This window comes from Xyrauchen texanus, chromosome 25, assembly GCF_025860055.1.
Source record: "Xyrauchen texanus isolate HMW12.3.18 chromosome 25, RBS_HiC_50CHRs, whole genome shotgun sequence".
NCBI lineage: Eukaryota > Metazoa > Chordata > Actinopteri > Cypriniformes > Catostomidae > Xyrauchen > Xyrauchen texanus.
In genome coordinates this window covers 25,377,732-25,396,217 of record NC_068300.1, presented here as the reverse complement: position 1 = coordinate 25,396,217, position 18,486 = coordinate 25,377,732, and the positions used below count along the sequence as shown (strand labels likewise).

Below are 18,486 nucleotides of genomic sequence, written 5' to 3'. Positions count from 1 at the left end.
TAAGCTTCACATTTCTGCATTTAAACCTTCCAACAATTGGCCCTATTGACTTCCATTGTAAGTGCCTCACTGTAACCTCCATTTTTGCTTTTTCTTTTAAAGAAAAGGAGGGACAAGTCAACATTATTTTTGTGATAATCAACATTATGCCACAAATGCTGTCAATTGAGCTTTAAAGAAAGAAAGAAAAAATATCTGTTTCATTCTTTACCAACGTCACTCCCTTTCCTCTTTGCTTGAACTTCTCTTAGTAAGACTGAAAAGTTAATATTACATAATGCATATCACATAATATTGCCTTCTTAGGATGATTTGCTTTTGCTGTATTCCTCATTTGTAAGCTGCTTTGGATAAAAGTGTCTGCTAAATGAATTAATGTAAATGAATGCTTTTAGTCAGTGCTTTTTTTATTTCAAGAATCTACAACCACAGTTCCCTGCTGAAAAAAAAATCTGTCTAAAAATCTGTCTAAACTGGTTTGCTTGTCTCTGTGCTGAGCTGGTTTAGTCCAAATCCCTCTAATACCAGCCAACTGACCAGCTATGATTAGCCAAACAGTGTAGACAGGTTTTATCAGTTTTTTGTTTGTTTGTTTTAAGGAGGAGTAACTTCCACAGTCCTTTTCCTGAAAATACATAATATTACACTGAATATTTGATAACAATTTACAATAAGGTTAATTGTTTTTTAAATTAGTTAATACAAACTAACAATGAACAAGACTTTTACATCATTGAATAATCTTTGTTAATATTAAATACAACATATAGTAATACATTTTTTAAACCAAAAGTTGTATATGTTCATATTAGTCACATAATGTACTCTGAACGAACATGAACTAAAAATGAACAATTGTATTTGTATTAACTAACATTAAAAGAGATAAATAAATGCTGTAAAATGATTGTTCATTGTTAGTTTAGTTAACTAATGTTAATGAATGGAACCTAATTGTAAAGTGTTACTGAATATTCTGTTTCTTGTTTTTACCTTATGGGTAAAGTACTTTACATTTAGGGAACTGCATATTTCATAGGGAAACTCAATTCCCCCTATAAAAGTTTCACAACGCTGCATGCTCATCAAACTAAATCAGAATCAGTTCTTTTTTTTTTTTTTTTTGTCTCACTAGCTTTTTCCTATATCTAATTAATCAGCTGATTGCAGGAATCTGGCTGACCTTTCATCTCAGTGATTGTAAACAATGTTGTCCTTCAAGTTGTGGCAGACACTTAAAGCAACAGTAATCTGTTCTCAGATGTTCCATAAAAGCCTAAACTGAAAAGACCTGATAGATAACTAGCGATTAAAGTGATTATACACTGCATTATTTTGGTAGTTTTGCACATGTGTTGTTTTATTGCTGGGAGTGGATAGCCCCAACCTCCATGCATTTGTAAGCTAAACTCCTCCCTTTGTCTTCAAATAGCAATGTAGAGGATGTTTCCATAGTACAACACCAGAGGAAAACTCTTCTGGAGCAGAAAGGAAAGGGAGACCAGTATTTTTGAAGTGAAATCGAACACATTTCAAATGTGGTAAGGAGATTTTTTACTTTTATGACTTGTGTTGGGTTCTGCCACATTGTTTCAGTCTACTATTACGTTCTCAGTGTTGATTTGCCCAAATGGAGATAGTGCCCTGCTGAAAAGACTAGCATGAATTTCTGTTCGGAACCCGGCTGGTTAGTGCTGGGCAGAATTCAGAACAATACTATACTTCTCGTACTATATCAGCCATATAAAGATATGGATGTAGTAAGAGTTGTATGGGTAGTATATGCCTTTCAAACACAGCCCTGGTCTAGCTAGTCCGTGGTTGACCAAAGAAGTCTTGTTGGTTAAGTTAGTTAAGAAGACTGGTGTGTACACCAGTTTACTAACAACCAGTGCTGCAAACCAGCATCTAAAGCAGGGTGGGAAAACAATCAATTAAAAACCTCTAACCTCTCAATTTCTCCATAAACCAACATCTTATGGAGTTTTGTGTTACTGGCCACAGTCATCTTCAACTTGCTCAAAGAGGTTCTAAATACAATTATTATTTAATTATTTAACTTCATTACACATTTTACAATCATTGTTAATCAAACTACACGATCAGTAAAACATTTTTGTTAATGATTTCCTGTAAAGCTGCTTTGAAACGATGTTTGTTGTAAAGCGCTATACAAATAAAAATGACTTGTCTTGACTTAACCTTCACAGACACAGACTATGTTTTAACATGATGTATGGAGTTTGGATTCCTTCCAGCAAGAACATATGCTATTTCCTTCACAGTAGTTGACTAACCTCAAAGCAGTCCTTGTATTATTAGGTGTTAACTGGTTTACGGATCACAGGTCTTCTAAAATGTGAAAGCACTCAAAACTTGAATCAAACATGATTAAAAGTTCTGTTCATCAGTCTTTCACTCCAAAAATGTTCAAACCTGATGAATTGTCATTGTTCTTGTTTTTCTTTATTTCACTTTAGTTGTCAGTTTTGGGGCAGGATTTGGAAAATTTGTTAGTTATTGACCACAACATCTCCAAAAAATATCTTTACTCTCTGTGACGAATTGAACTTTTTCATACATAACACAAACCACCATTATATTATTTAAGTATTGGTTTAAGGATCAATTTTGTGCAATAACTGTAATCGGGTTTTGAATTCTGGTTGTTCATCTCACTGTGCGCTCTCTCTCAAATAATAATTTATCTATAACTAAAGAGCTCTCTCTCGCTCTCTATCATTCACACTTTAGCTACAGAATGACTGCTGATCTCAAACTTCTCCTCCTTACCATCTCCATCCTCAATGGCCCACTCACCTGCTATGGCTTCAAAATTTGTGCCTTTAATGTCCAAAGTTTTGGTGACTCTAAATCAGGCGATCCCAAAATCATGAATTCTGTATCACGGGTAAGGGCATTTAAAGTGCAATGCTCTCTAATTCCTGCAAATATTCTAAATGTTGTTTTTATAAACTTAGAGCTTAAATATTTCTTTACCCTCCTCCCCCTCCTTTCTTGAAGATTGTAGCTCGTTGTGACATATGCTTGCTCCAGGAGGTCAGAGACCAGAAAAATAGAGCCATACCCCGCCTGATTGCTGCACTCAATGGGTAGACAATATGCAAATATAAAAACAAAACAACAAATCTTAAATCACAGTGTAGCCAATAACATTTAAAGGGATATTTCATAAAAAAAATCTAAATGTTTTCATCATTTACTCACCCTCATGTTGTTTCAAACATGTATTACTTTCTTCTGTAAAACAGAAAACAAGATGCTAGGCAGAATATTACCCCTTGTCACTATTCACTTTTATTGCATATTTTTTCCATACAATTTAAGTCAGTAGTGACTGATGTTTACATTCTGCCAAACATCTTCTTTTTGTTCCATGTATGTAAGAAAGTAAGGCAAACTGGTTTGAAACAACATAAGGGTGAGTAATTGATGACAGAATTTTAATTATTGGGTGAATTTACCCTTTACAAGTTAAATAAATCAACATGCTATACATTAAGTAAACACTAACAGTATATTAATGTTTCCAGACTTTCCAGAGTTGGTGAGTATGACTATGTGGCAAGTGGGCGTCTCGGGAGAACACAAACCTATCAGGAGCAATACGTTTTTGTTTACAGGTACATGTTCAGCACTTCTATAGGCTAAAAACAATATATAAACATGTTAATATTAGGAATTTTACAGGTTAAATAAAAGTTAAATTCAATCGACAGCATTTTTTTAAATTAATTTTTTTTGGAATGCCCAATTCCCACTACTTGGTAGACCCTCGTGGTGGCACGGTTACTTGCCTCAATCTGGGTGGTGGAGGACAAGTCTCAGTTGCCTCCACTTCTGAGACAGTCAATCTATGCATCTTATCACATGGCTCATTGTGTATGACACCGCAAAGACTCATTGCATGTGGAGGCTCATGCTACTCTCTGCGATCCATGCTCAATTTACTACATGCCCCATTGAGAGCGAGAACCACTAATCACAACCACGAGATGGTTACCCCATGTGAATCTACCCTTCCTAGCAACCAGACCAATTTGGTTGCTTAGGATACCTGGCTGGAGTCACTCAGCACACCCTGGATTTGATCTTGTGACTCCAGGGGAATCAACACAATTTTTAACAATGTTGATTACCACAAAGAAAATTTTGACTTGTCTCCCATTTATTTAAAAATAGTGGGATTACCACAAGGTGCTTACAATGGAAGTGAATGGGGCCAGTCCATAAATATTAAAATACAAACTGTTTTAATACTATAGCCACAAGATGTATACATGTTAACATGATTTTTTTTTAGTGTCACAAAATCAGGGATTTACTGGCATGACAGTGTTTACCAGATTACAGGGTTTACTGGTTACGCAACTGTAATATTGGAACTAACTTAACACAGAAAAGTTAATAAGCAATTTTATCACACTAAAATCATGTTACTAAAAACATAATGCTTACATCTTGTGATTATACTTTTGAAACAGTGTGTATTTTCCTGTTTTTTACTGGCCCCATTCACATCTATTTTAAGTTCCTTCATGTAACTGTAAATATAGCTTTTTTTATTATTATTAAATAATGAGGGATGAGTCATTATTATTATTATTGTGGTAGGCCTAATTAATTATATGCCACAATTGCTGTAGATTGAACTCAACTTTTATTGAGGTGACTATAGTGTGACTTTAGCAAGCTGTGACACATTACTTGCAATTTTTACACCAAAAAGCTTGTTGTGATACAGTTCAGAGTGTCTGCTACTGTTGTGTATTTCGTTTTTTTTTTTAACCATTAGAATAAAAAATAGGTATTATTAATTTCTGTAAACAAACATTACAATTCTGCTACACTTGGTATTCCAGGGTTAATACTTATATATTAATATTTGCCTTAAAATATATATATTTTTTAGCCTTACTACACTGTTTTCCTCATACCTCTTTTTCTCACAAAGGAAAAGTACAGCCAAGCTGAAAAATCAGTATCAGTATCCAGACACACAGAAAGGGGACGTGGATGCTTTCTCCAGAGAACCCTTTGTGGTACATTTTGAGGCTCCTAAAACAGGTAAATATATATACAGCTGCCAAAACAGCGCCAACCCGCATATCAGAGTTGCATTCTGAGATTCTTTTCTTCTCAGCACAATTGTACAGAGCGGTTATTTGAGTTACCATAGACCTTATCAGTTCGAACCAGTCTGGCCATTCTCTATTGACCTCTCATCAACAAGGTGTTTTCATCCACAGAACTGCCGCTCACTGGATGTGTTTTACTATTAGGCAGGTGGTTTTAATGTTGTGTCTGAGATATATACATACATACTGTATACAAGGTTGGGAGGGTTTCTTTTAAAAAGTATTCCACAACAGAATACATGCTGTAAAATTTTATTTGTAACGTATTAAGGTCAGTAACGTAATGGATTACTTCTTCAGCACTGGACAGCTATTTTCATTTGTTTTGACTATAAACAAGTTTGCCAGTACAGTCAGACCAAATACACATATTAAAAATAAATTTCCTGAAAAAAGCCTAAATATCTTATGTAAAGTAAAAGTATCTTGTTTCAACCATTTTTTCATACATTTTTACTGGAAAACAATGAAAAAAAAATTCATCAAAAGTATAGTATATCTTTGCCCTAGGCTTACTAGAGAAAGAGAGAGAGAAAATAATAATAATATATGTATGATCGAACATGAATTTTCTTGATTAAAAATATACATATATTTGTGGCTAGTAACATGTGCATGTAAAAGGGCTACAAATAGCAATTTATCTAGGCATAAAACTAAATGTTCACATGACAATTTACACAAGGATAACTATTTATATTTTTGAACATAACCACATCTTTATCCTCAATGGCGTCATGTCCAACTTTTCACTTATAACAGTGTAAAAGCTTTGTCTGCTCGTATGAATGTATCACATTATAAGAAAGGCTTTCTCAATGTTGGTTCTTTAGCGTTCTTATGTTCTTGTTTGACGTCATCACCCACCTCCAAAAAAAAAAAAAAAAAAAGTAGTGGAGGTTGTTAAATCTACATATCGCAGCACATCTCGAAACTCTCATAGATGTGTGTTTTACATAGTCATGTCTTCTGAGTTTTCTCTTTCAAGGTAGTAAGGCAAGACTGATTTTCACAAGAACGACAATGCATTCTTAGCATTGAAAAAAACACATTGCTGTCCAAACGTTTCTTGCTTCATTTATATGGATAAATGTTTTCCAACTGAATAGACTAAATAATAAATAAAACAAATGACAATAAAATGCAAAGTAATCTCTTCAGTAATCAAAATACTTTTTGAATGTAACTGTAGTCTGATTACCAACTATTTAAATTGTAACTGTAGTGGAATACATTATCCTGTTACTCCCCAACCCTATATAGAATCAGAACTTTTCACTTATGTACGTGTGTGTGTGTGTGTGTGTGTGTGTGTGTGTGTGTGTATATATATATATATATATATATATATATATATATATATATATATATATATATATATATATACTGTATTAAATAGGAAAACTCAGTGATTGTGCACTGAATCTGTTCCAAGGCAGGTCAGTGATAAGCATTGTGTTCATTTAAGTGTGGTTTGATGTTTGTTGTATTTATTTATTTTGAAATAAAATGGGATCTTCTAATGTCCCTCTGTTAACAGTGGCCAAGGAGTTTGTCTTGATCCCACAGCACACAACTCCTTCAAATGCCACCAAAGAGATTGACGAACTCTATGATGTCTTTGTGGATATTAGTGAGCGTTGGAAAATAAAGGTATAATGGAGATTCCCCACTGTCACTGCCATAGATTCAATCTTGATAACCTTAAGATCAAATCCTGAACCTAGCATTTTTTTCTGTCTGTGCTATCAAAAGAATGTGATGTTCCTTGGCGACTTCAATGCAGCTTGTGGTTATGTGGCTAAGAAGAACTGGAAGAACATCAGACTTTTCTCTGACACCTCTTTCATTTGGCTCATTAAAGATAATGTGGACACTACAGTGAAACAGTCGACTGACTGTGCGTATGACAGGTACAGCAATAAACAGTAAACATGTCAAAAAGAATTTACAGTTTGCATGTAAACGTTGCATAAGTGCAACATATTTAATGTTATGTTTTTAATAATTTTATGTCTGATTTCTAAATCCACAGAATTGTTGTGCATGGAGAGCCATTTCTTAGAGCAATTGAGCCATTTTCAGCACAGCCATTCAATTTTGCCAAGGAATTACATCTAACAGAGGCTCAGGTAAAAATAATATGCCAGTCTGAACATTATAATGTCTCTTGTTTCTCAACTTTATGGAACAGATGTTTAGAACTTTATCACATGTTTCAAATCACTTTAAGGGATAGTTCACCCAAACTATCATTCATACTTTCTTTATGGAACATGAAAAGAGATATTAGGCAGAATGTTAGCCTCTGTCACATTCACTTTAATTGCATCTTTTTCCATATAATGAAAGTAAAGTTGACATTCTGCCTAACATTTCCTTTTGTGTGGATTGTCTTTAACAGGCTCTAGAAGTAAGTGATCACTACCCCATTGAGGTGGAACTAAAGAAGACTAAAGAGTCAAGGATTTTCACAAGCAACAAAGCATCTCGTCTTCTGCCTACAGCCATTGTCCTCAATATAGTATTGCTCTTTCTGATAATATAAACACAAGCAGAAGTTGGTTTTCACCTAGATGAAGACTTTACATTGCTGTTAAACAGCTGCCATGTACTTGATCTTAAACCAAGCCACAGCTGCTTCTACACAATGTGATGGATAGTTGTGACTGACAATTCTTCATTTTTTAATAGGCAATCAAAATAATTATAATCATTAGGAATTTCAGATAATCATTTCAGAATTTCACTTAATTTAGTGAAGCCACCTCAGGTTGCGTTTTCCTATTCTCTTTTGTGTTTTTCATGGATATAAAGCTGTTAAGCCTTGACATCAATTTGTTGGTGAACTGGAAGAGAATTGCCATGGGTTCCCTCAGGATTTGCCTATGGGATTTTTGAACTTCTGTGTAAAATAAGGTCTTTTGTAATCACTTGACAAAACATGGCCGTTTTGTTCTACAACATTAATTACAAACGTGTAATACATAATACAGCTTTAAAATTCATGTTTGAGGTATGACTGTGTGTAAATTATGTTCTCTCATCCTTGATAACTTTGTAATTTTTTTAAATAGTAAAATTTTCTTAACATTTTGAAAATATATTTTACCTGCCACTGTGTACACTATGGGCCTATATAGGGTAAAATGAACCCTTACACCTCGTCCTAATCAGACCCAATGTAATAAGATTCAAGCGACAAGCTATCTGCTGGTCCACACCAGACGCAACACTTCTCATCGATATTCACTCACTAAAATGACGATGACTGAAAATAACTAGCAGAAATCAGAGCAATCACAGGAACAGTGTGTTTATTGTATGCAACTAATTTTCTCACTGAAACTACATATGGGAATTCGCTTTCTACGACAAACCCAGATGGGATCAATACACAATCATACACACAGACCAAAGTTACTTTATGAATTGCATCCTAAGCTGCGTTCACACTGCAAGCGACACGCAGCGACAAAATGGCCTCATCTCAATCATTTACGATGAGCTGGCGACATCCGGCAACAAGAGCGACGCGAAAAAGTTGAGAAATGTTTAACTTTATGCAAACGAAGAGCGACAGCCAATACGAGAGAAGATGGCAGAGCTCACGTGATCCTAATATTTTAATAATAATATTAATTGTAAAGACTCTCAATACACACCACTTGCGACCTAACTGCCAACCACTGGCAACTACTTTGTTAGCTGGCAGTGTGAACGCAGCTTCAGTATGTTGTGACCGTTTGTGTTCACGCCTATCGCCACGTAACAGGAAAGTGGAGATACATTTGGAAGGAGCCGGGATGTCTCTGCACAACCATTTTGAATCAGAACCGGTGCGTGCGACGGAACTCCGACTGAAGAGACCTCACAGCATTCGGTAGACGTGTGACACTCGGCCAAAGTCAATTAGTTGTGAACCTGCTAGTGAGATGCCGACTTTAATATACTGCAATAAGGACATTTTAGACCCATTTGTTGACTGCGCTACCTGGTGCGTCATCGCAGAAATAGAACCCATTTAAAAAATAGAAAGCCCTTTTCCGACAAAACTGGAAAGATACATTTAATCGCATCGCTAAACTGTAGTCCTTATTAAGAGAAACCTCATTATTTCTGCTGTTTTTCCAGTTAAATTAAAGCACATTTTAAAAGTAATTCTGTTAAAAATAAAGTAATTCGATACTTCCTGTGCTAACGTTTATTTCAAATTAAATAATGTTCACTGAATTACTTAACTGAGAAGTATTCCCCTTTGCAAAGCAAACTTTTTAAAAATACATATACTGTATTCTATGTTAAATTACTTGTTGCACAATAACTAATACAAAAGTCAAAATAGTCAAGACAGGAGTTGAGTAAAGTGACAAAACCCAAAAACATCTGGAAGAAAATTGTGGTCTCATTACACTGGCGTTAAAGGAATACTTCACCCAAAATTTAAATTCTCATTGTTTATCCACTCTCATGCCATTCCAGATGTGTATGACTTTCTTCTGCAGAACACTATTTTTAGAAGAATATCTAATGCAAGTGAATGGTCACCAAACCTTTGAAGCTACAAAAAGCAAATAAAAATAATCTAGGTATCTTCTAAAGAGATTCAATCGATTTCAGGTGAGAACAAACCAAAATGTAACTCATTCACTAAACTTGATGTATAGTGATTATTTCAGGCTTGATTACACTTCCTATCACACGCACATAGGAAGTGTAATAGAGCTTAAAAATATTACCATGCCTTAAAGCTACAACTGCAAGATGTAGGCATGGCAAGTTTATTTATACAGCATATGTATATTCATACACAACAGCAATTAAAAGTGCTTTACATACAAATGATTAAGAAAAGAAAAAAAAATACTTTAAAAACAAGAAATAAGAGTAAAAAGTAATAAAATTAGTGTTGCAGTGAATAAATGCTAAATGGATTTCATTCCAGTTTGGACAGATACATATTGCTTCTGTTGGAGCACATCTGAACTCTTCTGGGAAGCCGGTTCCAGCTGCAGGTGGCATAATAGCTAAACCATCTCACCTTGATTTGAGTGAAACCTATGCATCTCAAACTGACTTGATCCTAATGATCCGAGAAGTTCGTTATTTAGATCTGTCTCAAATGGTCCCTTAAAAGGGCCCGGCACTACACAGCCAGGCTAATACACAACCAAAGAATTACTGTCTGCAGCCTTTGCACACCAGGGAAGTACGGACAACCTGACTGGTCGGCTTAATAAGCTGCAGATAAGCTTTTAACACCAATCATGTGCTCACCTATCAGCTCCAGCTGTGAATGACATTGAAGGGGTGCAGACGGACGTGGATCTGGAAACCATCTTTACCATGTACTTGTTAGCACAGACCAAGGCAGCATCAAAAGCTAGAACAATTACTTGCAAAATTTTTGGAGGGTGGGGTAATTATCAAAACGATATGCATAAAAGTCCTGGTATATCCGCTGTAAAAATGAACAATTATACAAAATACCAATAAATATGCACAGGTCTAAAACTGAACTAAATGTCCTGATTGAAGTCAGAAGGAAAAAAAATAAATCTTACCTTCACTTATGTACAGTGAACAAGGAGTCACATTTTTATCTGTTCTCACCCAAAACTATGTAGATTTCTTCAGAAGACATTGATTAACCCACTGGAGATTTAGATTACTTTTATGCTTCAAAATTCTAGTGATGAATTCATATTTAAGGGGACTTTTGCATTCCACAATCTTCCTTCAGCCACTAACATTTGGAAGTTCAACATCTTTCTCATTCTATCTGCTGCAACCACATCACAAGTTACAAAATGAATAAAAGCACCAAGATTGTAAATCTAATAAAAGGACTTTATTTGGGGTCACTGGATCCTTAGTTCAAAAGGTTGCATTTAAGTGCAAGGTCCTTAGTTGGCATGCAGGGCCTTCCAGCGGCTCAGGGGTCCACGGCTAGGGATGTATTTCACCCCACAGCCATCAGGGACCACACGCTTCTCTGCCAGCATGGCATCGAAGTCAGTGGCATTGAACTTTGTGAAGCCATACTTCTTAGAGATGTGGATCTAAGAGGGGAACATATCAAATGTTTAGACTGTACACCCTGCTCTTTGCTGGAATCTCCAAATGGCTTTATGAAGATTTTGTTTTACAGCAGGGCAGCAATCAAATCCAGTTACCAAGGCAATTTCTTATACAATTCACACCAAATTTTCATCTTCCTTTTACGTACCTTCTGACGCCCTGGGAACTTGAACTTGGCTCTCCTCAGAGCCTCAATCACATGTTCCTTGTTCTGGGCCTTTGTGCGCACCGACATGATCACCTGGCCAATACGCACACGAGCCACTGTACCCTGGGGCTTTCCAAAAGCACCACGCATCCCAGTCTGGAGCCTGGAGAGAAGACCAGAATTTGAATTTTTTAAAAGTTAAAACTAGTTGAACAATTCCCATTAAAATTAAGCTATGATCTGTCTCAATGGTCCCTTAAAAGGGCCCGGCACTACACAGCCAGGCTCATACACAACCAAAGAATTACTGTCTGCAGCCTTTGCACACCAGGGAAGTATGGACAACCTGACTGGTCGGCTTAATAAGCTGCAGATAAGCTTTGAACACCAATCATGAGCTCACCTGTCAGCTCCAGCACAGGATAACATTTTGTTGATGCGAATGACATGGAAGGGGTGCAGACGGACACGGATGTGGAAACCATCTTTACCACAGGTCTTCACCATGTACTTGTTAGCACAGATACGGGCAGCCTCAAGAGCTAGACAAATGAATTACAAAATACATTTAAAAAAATATATGTATATAAGTCAGAAAAGAACTAGTATAGTATATCCACAGTAAAAATTCACAATTGCACAGAAGTCAAATGACTATGCACAGAAGTCTGAAATTGAACTTGAAGACAGGATGAAAACATCTCACCTTCACTGGACAGCTGCTCATATTCATCAGATACCATGTGACCACACAGGGGAAACTCATCCACCTTAGCCTTCTTCCTGCCCAAGTCGAAGATCCTGATCTTGGGATCTGGGTTTAGAAGAGAGATGCTTAATCACAGCAATCATGTACATACACAGTGTTGCTGTTGTCCTACACATTCTAAACCTATCGGTCCTAATAAACACAACAGACATTGCATACATAATACTGAACTTTGTGATCGGTTTTAATATAATGAAAATAAGGAAATTAGTTTGGTTTCTTAATCACATTTACTTACCAGGCACACCACGACAGAAACGGGACTTGGGGTAAGGTTTGTTCTTACAGTATCTGTAGCTGGAAAAGATGACTGACAAATTAATAAGACTCAAAACTAAATTAAGTGCAAGAGAATGGTGACTCTGAAGAGAACTAAAATATTTATAATCGGATGATCCACTATTAGCCAATAGAGAAGTCTTTCAATCTATAACTAAAAGCAAACTACACAAAGCAAAACGTCAAATTCATCATGAAATGTACTTAAAACTAACCAGGCAGCTAAAATGTCAACGTCAAGAGCTACAAAGTGTCTGACTAGAAAGCTAATGTGTTAGCATGCATTTCACGTTGTACGTGACAATCGGAAATGCACCTAATGTATTTCCCTGGACGTAAATTGTGATTTACTAGACACCCGTGTTAAAAGCTCAAATGCAGGGCGTGTCGATGTACTGTCACACTCTCCTGCGGAACAAGGCCGGTATTCAGCACATGGTTAGCGGCCCCTGCCATTTCCAGTATGGCCAGTATTCTTAAAATACAAAATTCAGAACTTACCAACGTGCTGGACGGCGACCCATGGTTGCGATCTGTAATACAGACAATGACAATATTTAACAAAGGAAAATGTGCATATATAAACGAGTAAATAATGTTTGTTTTTTCGACAAATCTAAAGAGAGCGACACATCGCGCTCTAACCACGCACGCACCTAATGGAAGAAAGGAAGAAAACTGAGTTTCCGCTGCGTCATAATGCATCGAGTGCAACTACATCCGGTTAAATCTTGGCGCACATTTATAGCATTGGCACATTTATACGATTATTTCCAGACTTTCCATATTATAATTAGGAGAGTAATTTATATTGAGTATTTGAATGTATACTACTTGGTCCATCTCTGGCCAGTTACCCTAAAGTGGGATACTTATATGTGTGACGTCCGAATCGTTCTTTTGAATTCTTTTTAATTTTTCATTCATTTGAACCGATTCACACAGCGTTGGCAAATCACAGTATTGGCTAAACAACACTTGCATTTGACACAATCTATGAAACATATAATCTGAACGAACCGATTCCCTAAAATTAACTTATTGAGCTCGATTTTTGGATGTTGTTAAAGGAATATTCCAGGTTCAATACTTGAGCTCAATCGACAGCATTTGTGGAATAATATTGATTCCCACAAAATTTATTTTGACTTCGTCCTCCTTTTCTTTAAGAAAAGGCAAAAATGTGGGTTCCAGTGTGCACAATGCAGTGAATGGGCCAATCCGTAAATGTCGAAAGTATAGCCACAAGACATAAACAATGTGTTAACGCGATTTTTGTGTGATAAAATCACTTACTAACATTTTCTATAAAGTTATAGCACATTTTACAACTTCTTTTTGTTTTTTTTAAGAAAAGGAGGTCGAATCGAAAAATCTTTGTATTGAATCCTGAATATTCCTTTAATTGTGGTATGAAATATATCATGTGAAAACGGTCAAAATTATTTTTGATTAATTGCAACAAAAACAATACTGAAAATCGGTATGCGATTCAACAGAAATCACGACGAGCATATTTGAATGCACAGGAGGGCGACAAAGACCATCTGTAGATCGATTTGAAGGTTGTTCATGTTCTGCTGAGTGACAGCGCTGTTGCTTTGTGATCGTAATCCTCGGATCTGGTCATTAAATCCCTCCTCAAACTCTTAATTTTTTTTTGGAGAGGAATGACCTCATATCTCTGAACTGTGGATAACGAGGACCAAATGCTGGGGGTGGTCATTGGATCCCTTAGAATGAGTAATGTTTGTCCTTAAATGTTTGTTGTTAAAAAAAACGACATATAACAAAAATATTGTTTCTGCCATTTGATGGAGAGGTAGAACATCAGTTGTACACTGTTCAATTTCTATATTATTACATATTTTCACCTCAGGCCTCAACGTATCTTAAATATAATGCTGTAACATGATTTAAAAAGACTGACACCAAAGCTCTGTAAACAGTGCTAACTACAACCCCAACCTCTCTCTCTCTCTCTCTCTCTCTCTCTCTCTCTCTCTCTCTCTCTCTCTCTCTCTCTCTCTCTCTCTCTCTCTCTCTCTCTCTCTCTCTCTCTCTCTCTCTCTCTCTCTCTCTCTCTCATTCCTCAACTAACTGGGGCAAGCAGACATTCTTACCTTAGATGGGGCTGTGCACAGGTCAGGCCTAATCAGATTTGCTACCATTTGTAATTATTAATTTGACATAACAGTTCCAGAGTCAGTAAAATCCTGGAGATGTTCCAAAATCCTTTTATAAGTGCCTAAAGTATATTTTATGTATTTAAAATCTTAGTGCATCTATAATGATGCATTATAGAATTATTTAAATGTATATATTCTGAATGATATATTGTAACCCATCATGTGTGTAACAAAACTTTATATTCTCCACGCTTTGTGTTTTTCTCACACAACCCAAGCAATTGAATCTTTCAATTCCGTTTCCTCTCCTCATTGGTATATGACTATAAATGCTAGATTCTACGGTCAGCGTGAGCGTGTTATGGTGATGGCAAACTTACAGCTCTAAAGGGTCTTGCTTCCTCAAGAGAACCACAAACTGGGTGTGGGGCTTCAGTTACCACACCCAATGCCTTCACACATAAGTGTGCAGAGGAGTTGCATGGACTCACACAATGCAACATATCTGCTTTTGCTCAGAAGAAGAGGAGAATGGGTTTTCACATGCCATTCTAATTTGGCTTTGCACAGGTCCTACAGGGTTTGCATCTGTAGGCTGTTATGCAACTGTGCTTGTGTGTGTGATGTCAGGTGGGTTGCATGGTGTAACTGTATATTAATGCATATAAAATGTACGAAGAAGAAAATTAAGACTAGAGGTGTAACAACCATAATTAAATTGGAGTTCCTAAGAGGAAAGAGAGAGCTAAAGGGAAAGAAAATGGGGTTGGGTTGGATATTAGTCAGTGCGTCTTAAAATATCATTATGTTTGTATCCATATGAAGACACAGTTAATCATTTGATTCATTCTTGGATAGTTTACCATTTAGCCTTGTGGAAAAGTCATAATCTAATTCTCACAGGAACTGAAATGACTAAAGCAATCGGTGAACCTGTCTCCAATGAAGTTTAAAACAACATAACATAATGCAATGCAACACAACATAATGGAAAAAAGGAAGAAAACTGAGTTTCCACTATTTCATAATGCATTGGCACATTTATGCAATTATTTCCAGGCTTTTCATATCATAATTCACAAAATAATCAATAATCGGGAGAGTAATTTATATTGAGTATTTGTAAAAATTATACTACTTTGTCCATCTCTGGCCACTTACCCTACAATGGGATACTTGTAGTCCATATTAGTGATGTCCGAATCATTTTTTGGAATCATTCTATCTGCCCCTTATCTCGCTCTCCCACTGATCAGCTGATTCAGCGCCGGCCGTGCTCCATCACGGCCTGGCCATGCCCTCCTCCTCATCACAACATCATAATATACAGTAACATAACAATGTCAATGACAGATTCTGGGGATTGGCTGGTTATTTATCTCAACTGATTTTAACAACATAACAAAACAACACACAACACAACATGACATAACAGTCAACATAATATAACATAAAACACACAACACAACATACAACACAACATAATATATACAAATGTCAACAGATAACAGATTCTGGGGAATAGCTAATTATTTATCTCAAACAAAGAGCTGATGTTAACATATAACATAACATACAACACAACATAACAAAACAACACACAACATAAAACAACATAACATAACAACATACCATTTCTAAACAAATCTTATTACTATTCTTTTGAATTACCAAAAGGGTTTTACAATGGCACTAGGAAATTTGATGAGCTGGCATACAGCACCATGGCATCACCTTAAACAGGAAGTGAAAATATATCCATTGCTATGGTGATGACCACTAGTTTGTAAACAACAAAAGCCAGAAAACCCTACAGTTTCAGGATGACACGTAAAAACTTTTCTGCATATTTTCTGTAGAAATCTCCATACACAGAACAATTCCCTGCACTCTCCTTGCCCCACTTTCTCTGAGTCTACTGATATGCAAAGGGGTGCTCAGGGTAACTTTTCAGCACAAGTTTGGGCTGCAGTGTCAAATGCCATAGTCATGAGATCATACAATGTCATCCAGGGTCAGTTTAAATCATATGAAAGGGTGTCAAGCTGCTTATGGGGCTAGGTTAACATTTCTATGAATGAATGTATAAGGGAAAGTGTACATTTTAGCTGCTGTCACCATTTCATTTTTACAATTTTTAATCACTGTTTTTGCCTTCACTAGTTTTTACATTTTAAATGGATGAATGAATTTCAAGTACCAATACTTAGTTTAATCTTTCAATTAAAAAAATTGATAAAATGGATATGGTTCTTCATTATTTGTTCTTGATATCAGGAATAATCTGGAAATTGTGAAATTTCGAAAACTGTTCCAAGTGTTATGGCTCATTGCACAATAACTTGACACAGGAAACAGGATGTGTCTTTCTTGTAGTCAGTCTTCACTTGGCTTTACTTTACTATGTAGTGAGGAAATAGGTCAAAGCTGCATGATGCATGTATATATCTTATCTGGTCATCATTTTTCAACATCTCGTCCTCGCTTTGGATAACAGATAACATGTTACAGCCCTGGAGGACAAAATGTCTGGATTCGTGTTTAATTATAATTTGTTGACATCTCTCTTTCTCTTTCTATCCTTCTCTCAATTACAAACGCTTACATACACATATGTTTATTTTTCTATTAGGGTCTTTCTGTTGAATATTGTTTTTAGGCTGAAGCTAATGATATTAATCTATCCCCCTAACCTACTCCTTAACTTAACTCTCAAACAAACCTTTTTGCATTCTTAGATTTTCATTAAAACATAATTTATTCCCAACCTTTGGCTTGTCGCCACAAATTAGGTGATTCCAGGTTTAACTATACTAGAGGGGACATTTCGTCCCCACAACAAACCCTGATCCACAAACACAGACCGACCCTGCTGATGGGGGGGCAGACAGTCATCTGCTCTGAGGTCCACATGTGGTGAACCAGAAAAACACACACTGCGAGCACTGCCATCTTTGACTCAAGAGTGACATCATTATTTATGCCTTAAACATCAGCTTTGGTGATTCAGTCCACATGCAGGTATAAAGAAGGTGTCTCTGCTTCATGCAACTCGGTACAGCATGAATGCATGTGTGTGTGTGTGTGTGTGTGTATGTGTGTGTGTGTGTGTGTGTGAGCGTGTATTTATCACTTTGTGGGGACCAAATGTCCCCATAAGGATAGTAAAACCCGAAATTTTTGACCTTGTGGGGACATTTTGTCGGTCCCCATGAGGAAAACAGCTTATAAATCACACTAAATTATGTTTTTTGAAAATGTAAAAATGCAGAAAGTTTTCTGTGAGGGTTAGGTTTAGGGGTAGGGTTAGGTTTAGAGGATAGAATATAAAGTTTGTACAGTATAAAAACCATTATGTCTATGGAAAGTCCCCATAAAACATGGAAACACAACGTGTGTGTGTGTGTGTGTGTGTGTGTGTGTGTGTGTGTGTGTGTGTGTGTGTGTGTGTGTGTGTGTGTGTGTGACAATGTGTGCACATATGTATTCTATAAGGTTATTTTATTGTTATGCTATTGTTGCCTGCAGTCAGAATCATTGCATTCCAATACTCCCTTTGCAAAATCTTGATTTTAAATGCATATTTATTTATGTATTTTTTTATTTTTCAAAAGAGATTGCTCATACTGTATACTCACAATGAGAGTAAAAGAGACAGAAAGAGGGAGAGATCTGACATTCATAGCCGCTATGTTCCTCCCATGTTGCTGACTCCATCTCTCTCTCCCTCTCTCTCTCTCTCTGTACTTCTCTTTCTTATTATTTTACTCCTCTTCTCTCACTCCCCTTCTATCAGTTCAAGTAGTAGCTGAAAGTCTCACAATCATTAACAAAGATGCTGGTTTTAAATGGTTGTGTCTGGTGTTCATTCTTTTGAGCTCTCTGTTCTTAGGGTATATTGTATATTTGTGTAGTTGCTGC

At 36.3% G+C, this 18,486-nt stretch overlaps 2 protein-coding genes and 2 non-coding genes across 4 annotated transcripts; 1 reads left to right on the top strand and 3 right to left on the bottom strand.

Annotated features, from left to right (window-relative positions):
• Positions 1–1,404: 1,404 nt before the first annotated feature.
• On the top strand, positions 1,405–8,448 carry dnase1l1 (deoxyribonuclease I-like 1). Its single transcript, XM_052091811.1, has 9 exons — positions 1,405–1,541; positions 2,755–2,911; positions 3,025–3,113; positions 3,555–3,644; positions 4,976–5,088; positions 6,700–6,812; positions 6,915–7,072; positions 7,195–7,291; positions 7,564–8,448. The coding sequence occupies exons 1-9, from the start codon at positions 1,537–1,539 to the stop codon at positions 7,705–7,707; spliced, it is 966 nt and encodes a 321-aa protein (XP_051947771.1). The 5' UTR covers positions 1,405–1,536; the 3' UTR covers positions 7,708–8,448.
• Positions 8,449–10,270: 1,822 nt separating this feature from the next.
• LOC127619384 (small nucleolar RNA SNORA70) lies at positions 10,271–10,406 on the bottom strand. The gene has a single exon (XR_007967554.1). It is a non-coding gene; the product is annotated as a small nucleolar RNA SNORA70 (small nucleolar RNA).
• A 582-nt stretch (positions 10,407–10,988) lies between these two features.
• rpl10 (ribosomal protein L10) lies at positions 10,989–13,046 on the bottom strand. The gene is made up of 6 exons (XM_052092104.1): positions 12,938–13,046; positions 12,396–12,454; positions 12,095–12,202; positions 11,792–11,930; positions 11,389–11,551; positions 10,989–11,221 (listed from the first exon to the last, which is right to left on the bottom strand). Exons 1-6 carry the CDS (start codon positions 12,958–12,960, stop codon positions 11,066–11,068), a joined length of 648 nt encoding a protein of 215 aa, XP_051948064.1. The 5' UTR covers positions 12,961–13,046; the 3' UTR covers positions 10,989–11,065.
• LOC127619383 (small nucleolar RNA SNORA70) lies at positions 11,627–11,761 on the bottom strand. Its single transcript, XR_007967553.1, has one exon. It is a non-coding gene; the product is annotated as a small nucleolar RNA SNORA70 (small nucleolar RNA).
• Positions 13,047–18,486: the final 5,440 nt, after the last annotated feature.